Source organism: Epinephelus moara, chromosome 10, assembly GCF_006386435.1.
Source record: "Epinephelus moara isolate mb chromosome 10, YSFRI_EMoa_1.0, whole genome shotgun sequence".
Taxonomy (NCBI): domain Eukaryota; kingdom Metazoa; phylum Chordata; class Actinopteri; order Perciformes; family Serranidae; genus Epinephelus; species Epinephelus moara.
The window spans coordinates 34,910,441-34,924,134 of NC_065515.1; the positions used below are offsets into that span (position 1 = coordinate 34,910,441).

Consider the following 13,694-nt stretch of genomic DNA (forward strand, 5'->3'; position numbering starts at 1 on the left):
CCGTTAAGCCCTTTTCACACAGAGCGCGCAAAGCGCAGACCTCCGCCGACGAACCCATTCATTGTGTATGTGCTACCACCAGCGCGCGCCGTTATTGGACGGCGCATGGATACTCACAGAAAAGTGCCGCGAGAATAAAAAAAAGAAAAGAAATAAAGTATTAAGTATTATAAAATATTCCTTCCGCAACAATTTTAAGACCTTTGAGTAATGAATTTAAGACCAATCTGAGACATTTCTAATGAATTTAAGACATTTTCAGGCCTTACTTTTAGATACAGACTTTTCAAGACTTTTTAAGACTTTTCAAGGATCCGCGGGTACCCTGTAATACCATCAGGCAAACAATGAGATCTCAACTTGTATGTTGTTTGACAGCACAAGAAGGTGGTGCTAACTCAACTCTTACTTGTGTTAAACAATAATAACATCTCAGATAAATTCCAATCTGGGTTTCATAACAACATAGCACTGAAAATGCTCTCCCAAGGTAACGATTTGGTGACTTGTTATTTTCTGCAGCTAAACTCAGAGAAGACAGAAGTAATAATCTTTGGCCCTGATCACCAAGCAAGCAAATTACAACCATTCACTGGTCCTCTGGCAACTAATATACAATCTACAGCAAGAAATTTATGCATCACTTTTGATCCTCAATTTAACTTTGAACCACGTCAATAATTTTATTAAATCCTGACACTTACACCTAAGAAATATTATCAAAATCAAACCAGTTGTGTCTTTTCCTGACCTATAAAGGCTTATTCATGCTTCTGTATTCTCGTGCCTCAACTACTGTGATGCACTGCAACAGGGATAGATCGTAAGTCACATATCTCCCACATTCTCACCTCCACCAGTTAAATTCAGAATGATTTTAAGATCCTATTAATAACTTTTAAGGCTCAACATGGTTTAGCCCCTAGTTATATAGTGGAGCTTCTCACTACCTGGGCCCGTATTTATCAAGCTTCTTAGAATTACTCCTAAGAGCACTGCTAAGAGTCGACTTATGACTAAAAAAATTCTTCGCTGAAAGCCGCACTTAAAAGTTAGTTATCAAGCATCCTACTCATACTTTTAGTGAAGTGTAGGACTGAATCTTAAGTGTCGGTCTCAGAGCTGAATCACGACAGTACTATGTGCCATAAACGGAATTTTAGGTGACGTCACTTCCAAGTCCATAGAAATGACCAATCACTGAAGGGAATCCCTTATCTAAGAATATATAAATATCTTAGAAATATCTCAGTGAATAGTTAAATGGACAATGGGAGTGTACATTTTGACAATAATCTACAAGTAATACAAAACATATAATATGCATTGGCAATGAATCAAAAACAAATGTTTCCTTATCTTTCCAATTCATTAATTAGGCAACTAACTTGTGTGCGGTTAATTGAGTGGCTCTATATACTGCAGCCACAGTTCACCAAGCTGAAACCAACATGGAATCAAAAAGAAAACCAAACTGGAGAGAAGAAGAGATACTATCAGATGGATGGATGTTGCTAGGGACGCTCGCATTTCCATCTCCTCCCTCATCGGTGTAGTTGGGAAGTCAATGAAATGCATGACGAGGTGAGGAGCAGTAAGGACAATTATTGTTTCCATAACAATTCTGCTAATTGACGGTTGTGATGGCCCCAAATAATCAGCGTTACACTGATGCATTTTTCCAGTGGCAAGATATCGAAGCATTGTGATGACCTTTAATTCTGCCGTGAAAGCTCTGCTGCGTGATGTTACTGATGAGATGACGTCCCATATTAAATCTGTGACAATAATAATACCCGCTTTGTCAAAACGATACCGTTTGATCAGCTGCTCGTCATCAAACAAAGCCAGGACATCCTTCCGCTCCCGGAACGTTCGTGCACGTCTCTCTCGCCTCAGTGCCATCCTCTACTGGCAACTCCTAACCACTTAGCACACCTCTGGAGGTCTCTTAAATATCTGGGGGAGTAGGAGTGATTCTTAGACTTGAGAAGGTTGATAGTAGGACTAAATTTCACAAATTCTCAGCACTTAAGACTAAAATGGCACTCTAAGACGCTTGATAAATACGGCCCCTGTACTCCAAGTTGGGACCGGAGATCCTCAAGCGTACCCTTGCTACTCATCCCTAGGTCAGAGCTGGTAATTAAAGGTGCCAGGGCATATACTATCAAGGCTCTGGAATTCTCTGCCTGAAAAGATTAGGCTTGCTAGCACATTACCCATTTTTAAATCATTGCTTAAAACATATTTTTATAGGAAAGCCTTCCCTTTTAATGCCTGATATGTACTTTTGTAATTCGCAACTTTTGTTTTATTTCCTTTTTGCCACTTTACACACTATTTTTCTTGGCTCTTCATCTTTTTTTTAAAAAAATATTGTACTTTCATTGTTGTCTTATTTGAATGCACTTTGTAACATTGTTCGGATAAGTAGTATACAAATAAAGTTACGATTATTATTATTATTAGGGTCAAAACTCAACATTATGGCGTCAATTTTATGGAGCCCTATTGTAACAACCTTAATTTTACAATATATGCTACAATTATTCTAGTTGTTATTAAGATAGTAATTTTAGTGGCCAATACAGAAGTGATACAGAAGTGGCTTAACACTCATAAGTGTTCAGCCATGTCAGTTGCTAGAAGAAGAAAAATGAATAGTTTCTGAACGAATCGTATGGCAATGCTATCCCTCCATACAGATAATGAAAGTTAAAATGTTACCGTAAAGCCAGCCGTATCTTAACGTGTTGCAATGGAATAAATTATAACGATCTCTACCCACAATAGTAACGACCACAAACCAGAACTAGCTTGCTACGTTAGTTTACTAACGTTATTAGCTAACAGTATTAGCACACTGTTAGCTAACAGTATTAGCACAGTTAGCTGTTGATTCTGCAGATAGACACATCGCACTCACCGTATATATCAACCGCTGTTCAGACTAACTCTGACTTGAGAACTCACAATCGTAGTTTCTGTGTACCAAGGCCTGACTACGATGTATATTTTGATAAGTGGTTGTCTCAGCTTTCTACGGAGTTCAGTTGTTGACATGTGTAACAGCAGCAGCACCTTCCCGCTCGCAATTCTCTTTCCTCAGGATGGCGAAAACCTGCCCTACTCTGCCTCTGATTGGCTTAGCTTGATATTCTTACCCTATCCCTAACTAATTTCACTTCCCGTGCCTAAACCAAGCCAATCCTACCAACGAAGGTAACGACTATTAGCCAATCACAGGGAGAATAGGGCGGGTCAATAACTCGCTTCGCGCTCTGGCAGAGACAAGTAACTTCCGTCAACGACATGTCGTGACTTCCAATCAGATCCAGCGGATGCTGAGTTGGTCCCTCCCCCCCTTTCTCCACTCACGTCTCCTCCCACCCCTTTTATCTTCTCATGTTTCCGCCTCTCCTCTCCCCTCCTCTTTCCATAGTTTTTACCCCCTCATCCCGTTTGGTCTGTGGTTATATATATCAAACAGTTGCATTTTATGATATCTATAAAAAAATTAAATATCAGTATTTTTGCCAGATATTTGTGAATTAGGAATTTGCAAAAGACCAAATTCACTTTACTTTAGTCAGCAATGTTACACATATGAGCACAATTAATTGATGAATCAGCATACAGCACACATTGCCCAGGATTATGCTCTGCTTTGTCTGCCTCCTGCTGTGCCATTGATGCTGCATGTTTGTGTTGTTTGACAGCCTCCAAGAGGGTGTGTAATTGGCTGGCAGAGTAAAGATAAGTGAGCAGGGTGAGGATGAGTGCAGATGTCTCTGGCTAATGGTCGTCTCCCAGGCAATCTCAACAGTCCCAGTAGACAGAGACTCATGAAGAGATGCTAATGCTCCTGCCTGGCATTGTTGGCTTAAATCAAAATGTGGAGCAGGATCAGCACAGTGGCCTCTGGCAGCACTGAGTGAATCCAGGCAGCCAAAACATGAATGATGAATGATGGATGGAGGCTACTGATTTGTTTTGTTTGAGCCCCTGTGAGCTAATGATGGTGAAATGTTAGTCAGGATAATGTCTTTCAGGAGACACAAAACATTTTTCTGTGTTATTTCCCCAACCTTAAATCTAATAAAATTGACAAATACTTCAGTTAAATGATCATTCAATGTTCCATTAGCTCCAATCCATGTACTTCCAGGCACCAGGATTTCTCTCCTGGACCTATTAACCCCTACCCTATCTCTCCACCCTCCCCCCGCCTATGTGTCTCTCCCTCCGCCCTGCAGGCAGGTATAGCAGCTGTCTGATACGTTTTCCCTCTTTGTGACTCAGCTTCTTTATTAGAGCAAACAGAACATCATCAAAGCAGCAGCAGCAGCAGCAGCAGCAGCAGCAGTGCTTTCCCACCCAGAACCTGAGCAGTATCCCTGTAAGTGGAGTGGACTCAAGGTTTTCGCCACTTCCCGAGGAGCATCCTTTAATTTTTCTAGGTTTGGCATGTTGTAAACATTTTTTGGAGTGACATTTTCCTTTTTTCCCCCTGAGAGGATTATTGTGTTTTGATCTGGAGGTGTCTTCTTACTTTTTGGATATGTTAGCCAGCATCATGAAGACAACATGGGTGGCTGATGTCTTGTTGTTGACTAATTAGCTTTTAACTGAGTGTCAGTTTTGTTCACTAACTTATGAATTTACTGACAAACTGGTACTTCTCTTTAATGTTTTTCTGGCTGTTTTTTGCTGACTGCTTAGTTTGCTGGCTGAGAAACCAGTCTTCTCTTTTGTTCACTGAATGACTGACTGGCTGTGGTGTTTATTGTCTGGCTGACAAATTGCTATTTGGTTCATTAAACACAGGCTAACTGCTGATGTTATTGACTGACTGGCTGACTGAGCTACTTGCTATTTAATTCCCTGACTGGCTGCCTTAGTTATTTCACCTGTGCCTGCTGCATAGCTGATTATTTCATACGCAGGCTTACTAGTTTGCTGACTGGCTGGGAGTGGCATCATCATTGTCACACTCTGGCTCTGTGATTGTTTGGATTTGGAGGATGTGTGATGGAGAAGAGGAGAGGCTCGACATAAGAAAATTCAAAGAAGGAAAGATCTAGGAGCAGGAAGCAGAAGAGAGAAGATAGGAGGAAGAAACCTCACAGGAGAAAATTGGATTTTGGAGCAAAAGGAAGGGAGATTGTCTGGGAAGGAAGGGTGACGAGAGGAGGCGTGGCAGCGGAGAGAGAGAGATAGAGCAGCGAGAGAGAGAAGGGGAGGAGAGTGGATGCAACCCACACCCTGAGATGCTGTGCTGGCTGAGAGAAGACGAGATGTCGGTCCAGGAGCTGCTACAGAGGGTGCAGTGTGTCATCACTCATGTTGGTAAGTCGTTAAATTTCCTCATCATCCTATTCATATTTCACACGATTAGAATAAAAAGAGCTTTTGTCACTACTTAGGGAAAATGAACATGAAAGCCTCTCATGGAGTATCCCCCTGTTGTTAGGGTTAGTGTATGGTGGAGGATGTATTATGAGCTTGTAGCTTTTTCTGTAAATCCTTAAATTGGTTAAACGTGTGAAGAGAAGCAGAGCAGATGAAAGCGATGCAGGGAATCTCCATCCTCTCATCAGGACCACTGAGTGTAGAGCACACATGGGCAGAGGAGAAAGTGTGTCACCAGGATACAACAGAGGACTTATTGATGTTGGTTTTTCTGTGGTTTTGAACATATTCAAAGTACCATTTCACTGTGTTTAGTCAATCAGGTGATTCTCTATTTTGCAGCACACATTAACGTAATGAGGTTGGCTTGATTAGATGTTTGATTAGGGCAAGTGAATATTTGCTGAGACCAGGATCTGATTTTCTGTCATTTACTTGGAATGATTTACAAGAGTACAACTACAGCAAACAGCCAGCACATTTAGTGTGATAGGGCCTACAGTACTTATTGGCGGGGTGGTGAATAACTAGCACTCTTGTTGGTGCTATTTTTTTTTTAATTTACAAGATCTACAAGATCAAAGTTTAATAGATTTACCATCTTATATTACTATTAGTCACTTAAGTCTTATATGCCCCCTTTCCTCTACCTTTCTCTTCCTTTCAGTTTCTCCTTTCATCTCTCCATCCCTCTTTCTTTATTTTTTCCTAGTCACTTCTCTCCCTTGCTCATTTTCCATCCCCTCTGCATCTCCACCATTCCCCCCATCCATCGCTTCTGTGCTTTCATTTTGCCTCCCTGTCATCTCCCTTCCCTCCCCTCACTTCCCTGTCCTCTCCTTCTTCTGTCCTTTTCCTCCTCTACCTCTCCCATTGTGCATCCGGGTCGTTTCCTCGACTGGTTGGGAAGTAGGTTAATGTGCCACGCTGGAGACTATTGTACAGCATCCTCCATCACTGCACTTCCTGCATCGCATTGCTGTGGGAGAGGAGTGTAGAGGGGGGGTGGAGGAGGGCCTGTGCAGTGTTACTATGGAAACTGAGCTAGCTTGTGCCGAGCAAGGGGCCCTGAATTGATTTACCAATATGTGCAGCATTGGTGACAAGGTGGTAATTAAACAATAATTTTTTTCTTGTTGTGGATTTGTATATTTGCAACACCTTGTCTGCTGTTTTCATATTCCCAATGTCTATTCAGTTACGTACATTTATACACTGAGCACAGCTGACATAAACTGCAATGCACATGGTAAAACTCCTAGATTGGAGTACACAAAAAAACTTCACACACACACGCACGCACGCACGCACGCACGCACGCACGCACGCACGCACGCACACACACACACACACACACACACACACACATATATGTATGTATATGTATGTATATTCAGATAGTTGAGAAAAAAAATCTCATCACCCAGTTCACTGTACAGTTGTACAAAGTATGCCACACTGCATTTCACTATTTCACCACTGTATACACACGTGTGTGTTACTGGTTTCCTAGTTTATCTTGCTTCTGGCTGTGTGTGGTGTATTTTTTTCCTCTGCATGATTCTTCTGCAAATATGAGCTAAGACTGACAGCTGCAATGATGATTGTGTAAACCAGAACTGGTTGGTATTTCAAATGTGTTTCATAGGCTAATCAGTTTTAGTGTAAAAAAACATGAATCTGTGTCTCTTTTTCATACTCACCTGCTTGCTGAGTAGACTTTGTGCGCATATGGAAAGCTAGGACGTTGTAGGTGGTACTTGTATGTATAAAGTAGAGTGCTACTGGTGCCACGGCACAGTTCCATTACGTTTTGTGGACATTTTTAGTTGGTTAACTTAGAAGGTAAACTTTTTATTTCTGCATTTGGCTGAACTTTCAGTGCCCTTTGAATTGTGCACTAAGCACTTTATTCTGCACAGCTTTTCCACTGTCAAAGCAGCCTAATTAAGCCTAACAGCCTGATCAGAAACCTGGATAAAGACAGAAACAAAAAAAACTTAAACATCATTTTCTGAATATGATCAAAACCAGGTTAGGATTAATAACCAGGAATTTACTAGGGCTTTTGCACTCAAAGATACCTCATCTTGCACATTATCATTGTTGCAGAACCAGAGAACATTATGAGCTGTCTCTTTCTTTTCATCTGTTTCTATTTTTCTTTCCTCCCCAACAAGACAGTATTGTTCACTCACCAGCAGGGAGCTCACTCATCCCAAGTTGAACCACATTGCTGTTTGCAGGACCACAGCCTCAAGCAGTACTTTTAATACGTACGATGACCATATACTGTAAATGCATGCCTTTTCCTAACTTTGTTGCTGACCATACACTTACATCCTTTCAGAACGTGAATTGAAGTACAAGGGATCTCTTCCTCCCCTTTATGATTTTCAAGCGATGATAGTTCATCCACTTCTCTCTGATTTCCTCGTTTAGTCCATCTGAAGGCCTGTCGTCTGATTGTCATGTTGGCCCATCATTAGTGTCATGTGGAACAGACCCTCTGTCTGTTCCACATGACACTAATGATGGGAGGAGCACAGTGTTACTTTAAGGAATAGTGTGTAAGAATTAGGGAGATTTAGTGGCAAGGAGCCAATGGCTCAAATGATGGGACATATTTTATTCAAGTTGACCTTAGGTCTCCTCAAAGTGTATGAAATCACTCAAGATTGATCATGAGAAGGTCTCTCTACGTCGTATGACTGTCACAGTGCATAATCTGCTGCAAGAACTGCTGCATTTAACTTATCAGTTTTGGTCAGCTGTGGCTTCCTGATTTAACAGACTAACTAGTTATTTGGCTGGCTAATTTGTCAAGAGATTAGTTCCAGCCTGTACCATAACTCAGTTGTTGTTTTTATACTTCTGTAAGTGCACAAAGATTAAGATTGATATTCTCATCTCATTCTCAGATATGTGTATTTTCCAAACTGTTGTACTGAATTTGTTTATTCCAGATGAGAAATTGTGGAGGTAAGGTAGCCAAGGCACATGAAACAAAATAAATAAAGCACTTGAGGACGTAGGAAAGATGCAAGATACAATAAAACACTGTGACAGTTATCTACTGTAAAATGAAATATAGTTTAAGAATGCAAAGTAAACTAAATACTGATACCACATTCCAGTGTTAATATGTTCTAACCATATGAGTGCACGTGTAGTATTCTTTACGTTAGCAGTGCAAGTAGACTGTGCATCAAGCTCAAACATTTTTGTTCAGTAAGCTCTTTAAAGTGTAGTTTGAGACTTTATGACTTGCTAGTTTTGTGCACAAGTAAATTGCTAGAATATGTAGAATTATCATACTTTACTGGCTTTTCCAATAGCTTCATTAAAAAAAATTGTCTATCTAGCTAGCTACAATAGGTAACATAAACTTTATATCACCAAATTATGTTTATCCATTTAGCAATTTGAAGGAGCAGTTCGACTGTAAGGTATTCTAATAGCTTCATGGCCTACTGCTAAATAGGGAACTGCCCATTGGTCCAACAGCCCATTGGTCCGACATCCCATTGTTCCGACCATATTAAACCCATTGTTCCGAAGTCCGTTCCGAAATCATCATGATGCCCTGTGGTTAAGGTCTGGTTAGGTTTAGGCACAAAAACCACTTGGTTAGGGTCAGGAAAAGATCATGGCGTGGGTTAAAATGAAAAAGAAAGTGGCAAACACATAAGCTGTGAGCGTGCTTCACCTCAAGCCTTTCCCAGCTGACCCAGAGCCAGTCGCAGTGCACCATCAAGGCATAAATACGCCCGCGGGGAGCTGTTCAGCACCGCGGACCGTCAGACTAAATGGGATGTCGGACCAATGGGCTGTCGGACCAATGACATGGACCCGCTAAATATAGCACTGAATTAGCAGCTGCACAATCTCGGAACCCAATTACTATTGGTCTGATGATGATAGAGTACTCCAGGGATGATGTTTTTCTGTTGGTCGATGTAGAAGTTAGTGTCGCCCTCGTTCTCCTGTCAAAAAGCCCATGGGATTTTTCCACTGGATTTTGAATTATTGCAGAAAATAAGTTCTGTGGCAAACAAATGTTTATGATACTTACACATTTTGTCCAGCAAGATCCTCATCACAAATCAACATCACTTTTATGATTTTGGAGCCTAAATGCAATTGCCAGAGGTAAAAAGCTAATGTTGGGCTATAAATGAACTACACTACGGTCGCATGACTTAACATCCGTACCACATCGAGGCTGTAAAGCCATGTTTATGGTGATAAAGTTCTGTGGTCTCATTTAACCACTTGTTAGCAACGGTCTTATTTAAGACACACAAAGATTCAGAATTAATGGGTGGGCCATTTACTGATATATTTTATGTTGTAGAACAAAATGTAAAACTCTTTTGAACTTGTGTTAACCACAGACCTTATTTCAGGCATCTAACCAAAAAACCATTCAAAAAACCCACTGACTTTAAGATGAGGGAACCGGAAGTCTGTGTTGGACCCAGTGTAAAAAAGAACAAATATGAGACTGAACAGGCATGGGCTGATAGGTGCAGTTCTGAAGAGAGGTTTTATTAACTGATGGATATTAACTCTGTGATAGTGCTGAGCAGCCATGGAGCTTATTGAAATTAAATTTTGGGTAGTTGATAACAAGATGACTGGTTGGATATCAATCTCATGTCTATGCATTAGCCCAGGATGTGGCTAGTTTAGCGTAGTATAAAGACTGTGAAGAAAAATACTTCCCCCTAGAGTTCTAAATTGTTTTACATTTCTGTTTGTTAATCTTAAGTGATCTTTAGAGGAACTGGTTGACTCTGTGTTTTTATTATGCCTCTGAGGTGGCAATTGCCATAGGTTTTGGGTTTTCCATCTGAACGTCTCATTCTCATGAACGTGTTATCTCAATCCCCTTTGACTCAGCAATAAACAGGTTTGATGAATTTTCTGGTGGTTGTAGGTCAAAGAGCATGGTCACTGTGACCTTGTCGGTCTTATTCTTGTGAATGTAATATCTCAAGAACACCTTGGGGGAATTTTTTCAAATTTGGCACTAGAGGCCAAAACACACCGGCGGCGTACGACGCGCGTCAAAACAGTCACCCCCATTATTTTCTATTTACAAACCCACACTGGCGGCGGCTTGACGCGCGTCAACGTGCCGCGCCGTGGCACTTTACGCTATTGTCCTATTTTTCCAGCGTCGCCGCCCTTGAAAAAGCGCTATTTTGTACTTCCCAGCCTAGCGGACTGGAGTGTGCAATAGAAATCTGGTTGACACCCCGCAGCGCGACGCTTTTTGTGTGTGTTGGAGGCGGCACTTGACTCGCGTCAATGATGCCGCTGTCATATGACGCCGCCGGTGTGTTTTGGCCATAAGGTTCACTTGGACTCAACAATGAACTGACTCTATATTGGTGTTAAAAGGCCAAGGTCAGTGTGACCTTGCATCTGTCTCATTCTTGTGAACATGATATTTGCAGAACCTTGCGAGAATTTTTTGAAATTTGACACAAACATCTACTTGGACTGGACAGAATTAAGTAATTAGAATTTGGTGGTGGAAGGTCAAAGGTATGATCTCACAATATATTTTTAGCCATAACTCAATTCTTATGCTATTTATGACAAAATGTCACACAAATGTCTAATAGGATGAATTGATGAAGTACTTACATTTTATATCCAAAAGGTCAAAGGTCAACTTCACTGTGACATCACAATGTTCTGCAAATACTATACTTTTCTGGCCATTATTCAACATCATATACCTCAGAAACAGAGGGGGAAATATTTGGTCAGATACTGAATTGGTGACACTAATCTTAGGTGTCCACCTTGAAACTGTGCTGATTGTATAGATCTTCTGTGCTGTCAGGGGAGAAGATATGTGTGAAGCATCAATGTTTTCACAGACATGGATGTAAACTGTATGAGGAACAAAACTGGTGCACGGAGGCATACAACCGCGGGGCGGTAATTCTAGTTTTATAAGTTTTTATTTTATTCTTCTTTGACAGAGCCTGGTTTGTGGTTTCCTCCTGCTTCCAGTCTTTATGCAAAGTTGGGCTAACAACATCCTGACCCCAGCTCTGTACTTAACAGACAGACATGACATTTTTCATTAAAAAATTACACAATCCAATATGACAACTTAACAAACTTGGGTCTATGTTTTTATCAGTGGTCTAGGTATGACGTATTCATTTATGTCAACAATGTGACTCTGATATATATGTGTGTGTATATATATGTATATATATATATATATATATATACATAAAACAGAAGCAGCCCTGAGGCTAAAAGGACTTGTAAAATTTACATTTTGATATGTGAAATGTGAGTATTCACATGTTTAATGTCTAAAAACCACATCTTTATGACTTAATCACTTGTGAAAATGGGGTTCATGCATGATACATGTGATCTTCATCTTAACATATGATGTCTTACATTTCTATTTATATTTTGTGAAAAATCACATGTGCCTACATCATGTGAATTTATCACAAGCTAAATGTCTGAACATCCCATTTGCCTACAGTGTATTTCACATGCAGTAGTGTTGCACATGTGGTAAACAGTTTAAATGCATATATTTTCCTATATGATGGCAGACATCACGTGGACATAACATTTACAGAAAATATAAATACACTGTGTGTATTGGGATGGCACTAATCAGTGGTGCTCAGCAAGGTTTCTGGTGACTTATACTTAGCTTAAAGTATTTTTAAAAAGAATTTCCAGCGTTGCTGTAAAATCTCGATAGAACATAGTGTTTCTGTGATATATGTGTATTACAGGAAATCTATTATTGTGATGATGATGTCATAATACTGTAATCCACCACCTATGCTCATCCACACCTATACAAAATGCCTTTTTGTCATTGCTGATAAACCACGTAGCAGCATGACTCACAGCTAAGTCCCCTATTGGTGGTCGATGACATCACAGCAGCACCAGGATGTGTCATTTACCCTTGTTCCCTCATGCATAATTCATGACTGTACATGGATGCCCGATATAAAATGGCTACTCCCATCTCACTGAAGCATGCTGTCAGGATGATTAGTGCCGAGGCCTGCAGATAAGAGCTTATAGCTCAGACAGACAATCATATTCTTGTTCAATTTAAAGTTCCCTTGAACCAAAGCCCTTGCCCCCTCCAGCCCTGCTCGCTCTGTCAGCCCTTCCTAAACTGGTGGTTTATCAAAGGAGGATGTGTTACAAGGACCTCATGAGTGACCTTCAGAGTGTCCACTGAAAAAGGTCGGGCTGTAGGGAGGAATGATGCTGAATGTTGCTGTGTTTTGTTGCTCTGGATAACTGAGAGTGTAGAAAGGAGGACAATATCTCTTTGAGTGTGCAGGGAAATTCCCGTCCTTAGACACTGAAACTATAAATATGGATAATTTTACACATAAGGCTGGATTCTTGGAGACTTGCACAAGGTAGAGTTTGTAACATACTTGTAGTACACTAAGAAGGACTGCTGATTGATACTGGTACAATTTCTGTCTCTCATAACTTCCTTTATAGGCCACAATCTGTTCTGTCATGATAAATTCATACACCTGCCAAGACCAGTTTGAGATATTGTGCTTTGTTCAAGGATATATAAGCATAGAACAGTGTTACTTTAAGGAATAGTGTGTAAGAATTAAGGAGATTTAGTGGCGTCTAGTGGTCAGGATCGCAGATTGCAACCAGCTGAAAGTTCTCTGGGCTAGAATTCCTTCAGTGTTCATTGCTCAGGAGGTTTCTATCATGAGCCGAATGATCCAGAGGTCTCTCCCTCTCCAAAACAAACAGACCAGCTGATTTAAACTGGTAAAAACAATGAATAAAGCAGTGTCATGTTGCAAATTAGTTTTTCTTCAACGCTGTTTTGCATATCAGAGGTGGATAGTTTGCTCACAACATGCTCATGTGTGCTCACCTTTTTTCTCTGATAACTTAAAGTGAAATTTTGGTTTGTTTCAACCTGTCTCCTATCGTCCTAAAGTTGGTTCAAGTGACTAGTGACATACAGATAATAGTTAGCATGTTAGCTGTTAGCCTAGATACAGCCGGAGCGTCAGACCGGGTCCATGTCATTGGTTCGACAGCCCATTGGTTCGACATCCCATTAGTCCGACTGTCCGCGGTGCTGAACGGCTCGCGGCGGGCGTATGGTGCGCCGCGACCGGCTTGAGGCAGAGCAGGCTCACGGCTTATGTGTTTGTCACTTTCTTTTTCATTTTAACCCACGCTATGATCTTTTCCTGACCCTAACCAAGTGGTTTTTG

At 40.8% G+C, this 13,694-nt stretch overlaps 2 protein-coding genes across 3 annotated transcripts in view; one reads left to right on the plus strand and one right to left on the minus strand.

Annotated features, from left to right (window-relative positions):
* Positions 1–3,127, minus strand: part of rfc4 (replication factor C (activator 1) 4) — a 23,761-nt gene extending 20,634 nt beyond the window's left edge. For both annotated transcript variants that reach the window (XM_050055725.1, XM_050055723.1), the window contains exon 1: positions 2,930–3,127. The gene's annotated coding sequence lies outside the window, so the exon portion shown is untranslated. The remainder of the gene's footprint in view (positions 1–2,929) is intronic.
* A 1,206-nt stretch (positions 3,128–4,333) lies between these two features.
* The window catches only part of mcf2l2 (MCF.2 cell line derived transforming sequence-like 2), a 240,879-nt gene continuing 231,518 nt past the window's right edge, over positions 4,334–13,694 (plus strand). Inside the window, exon 1 of the mRNA XM_050055717.1 lies at positions 4,334–5,352. Coding sequence (XP_049911674.1) covers positions 5,274–5,352 — 79 coding nt within the window. The 5' untranslated portion in view covers positions 4,334–5,273. The remainder of the gene's footprint in view (positions 5,353–13,694) is intronic.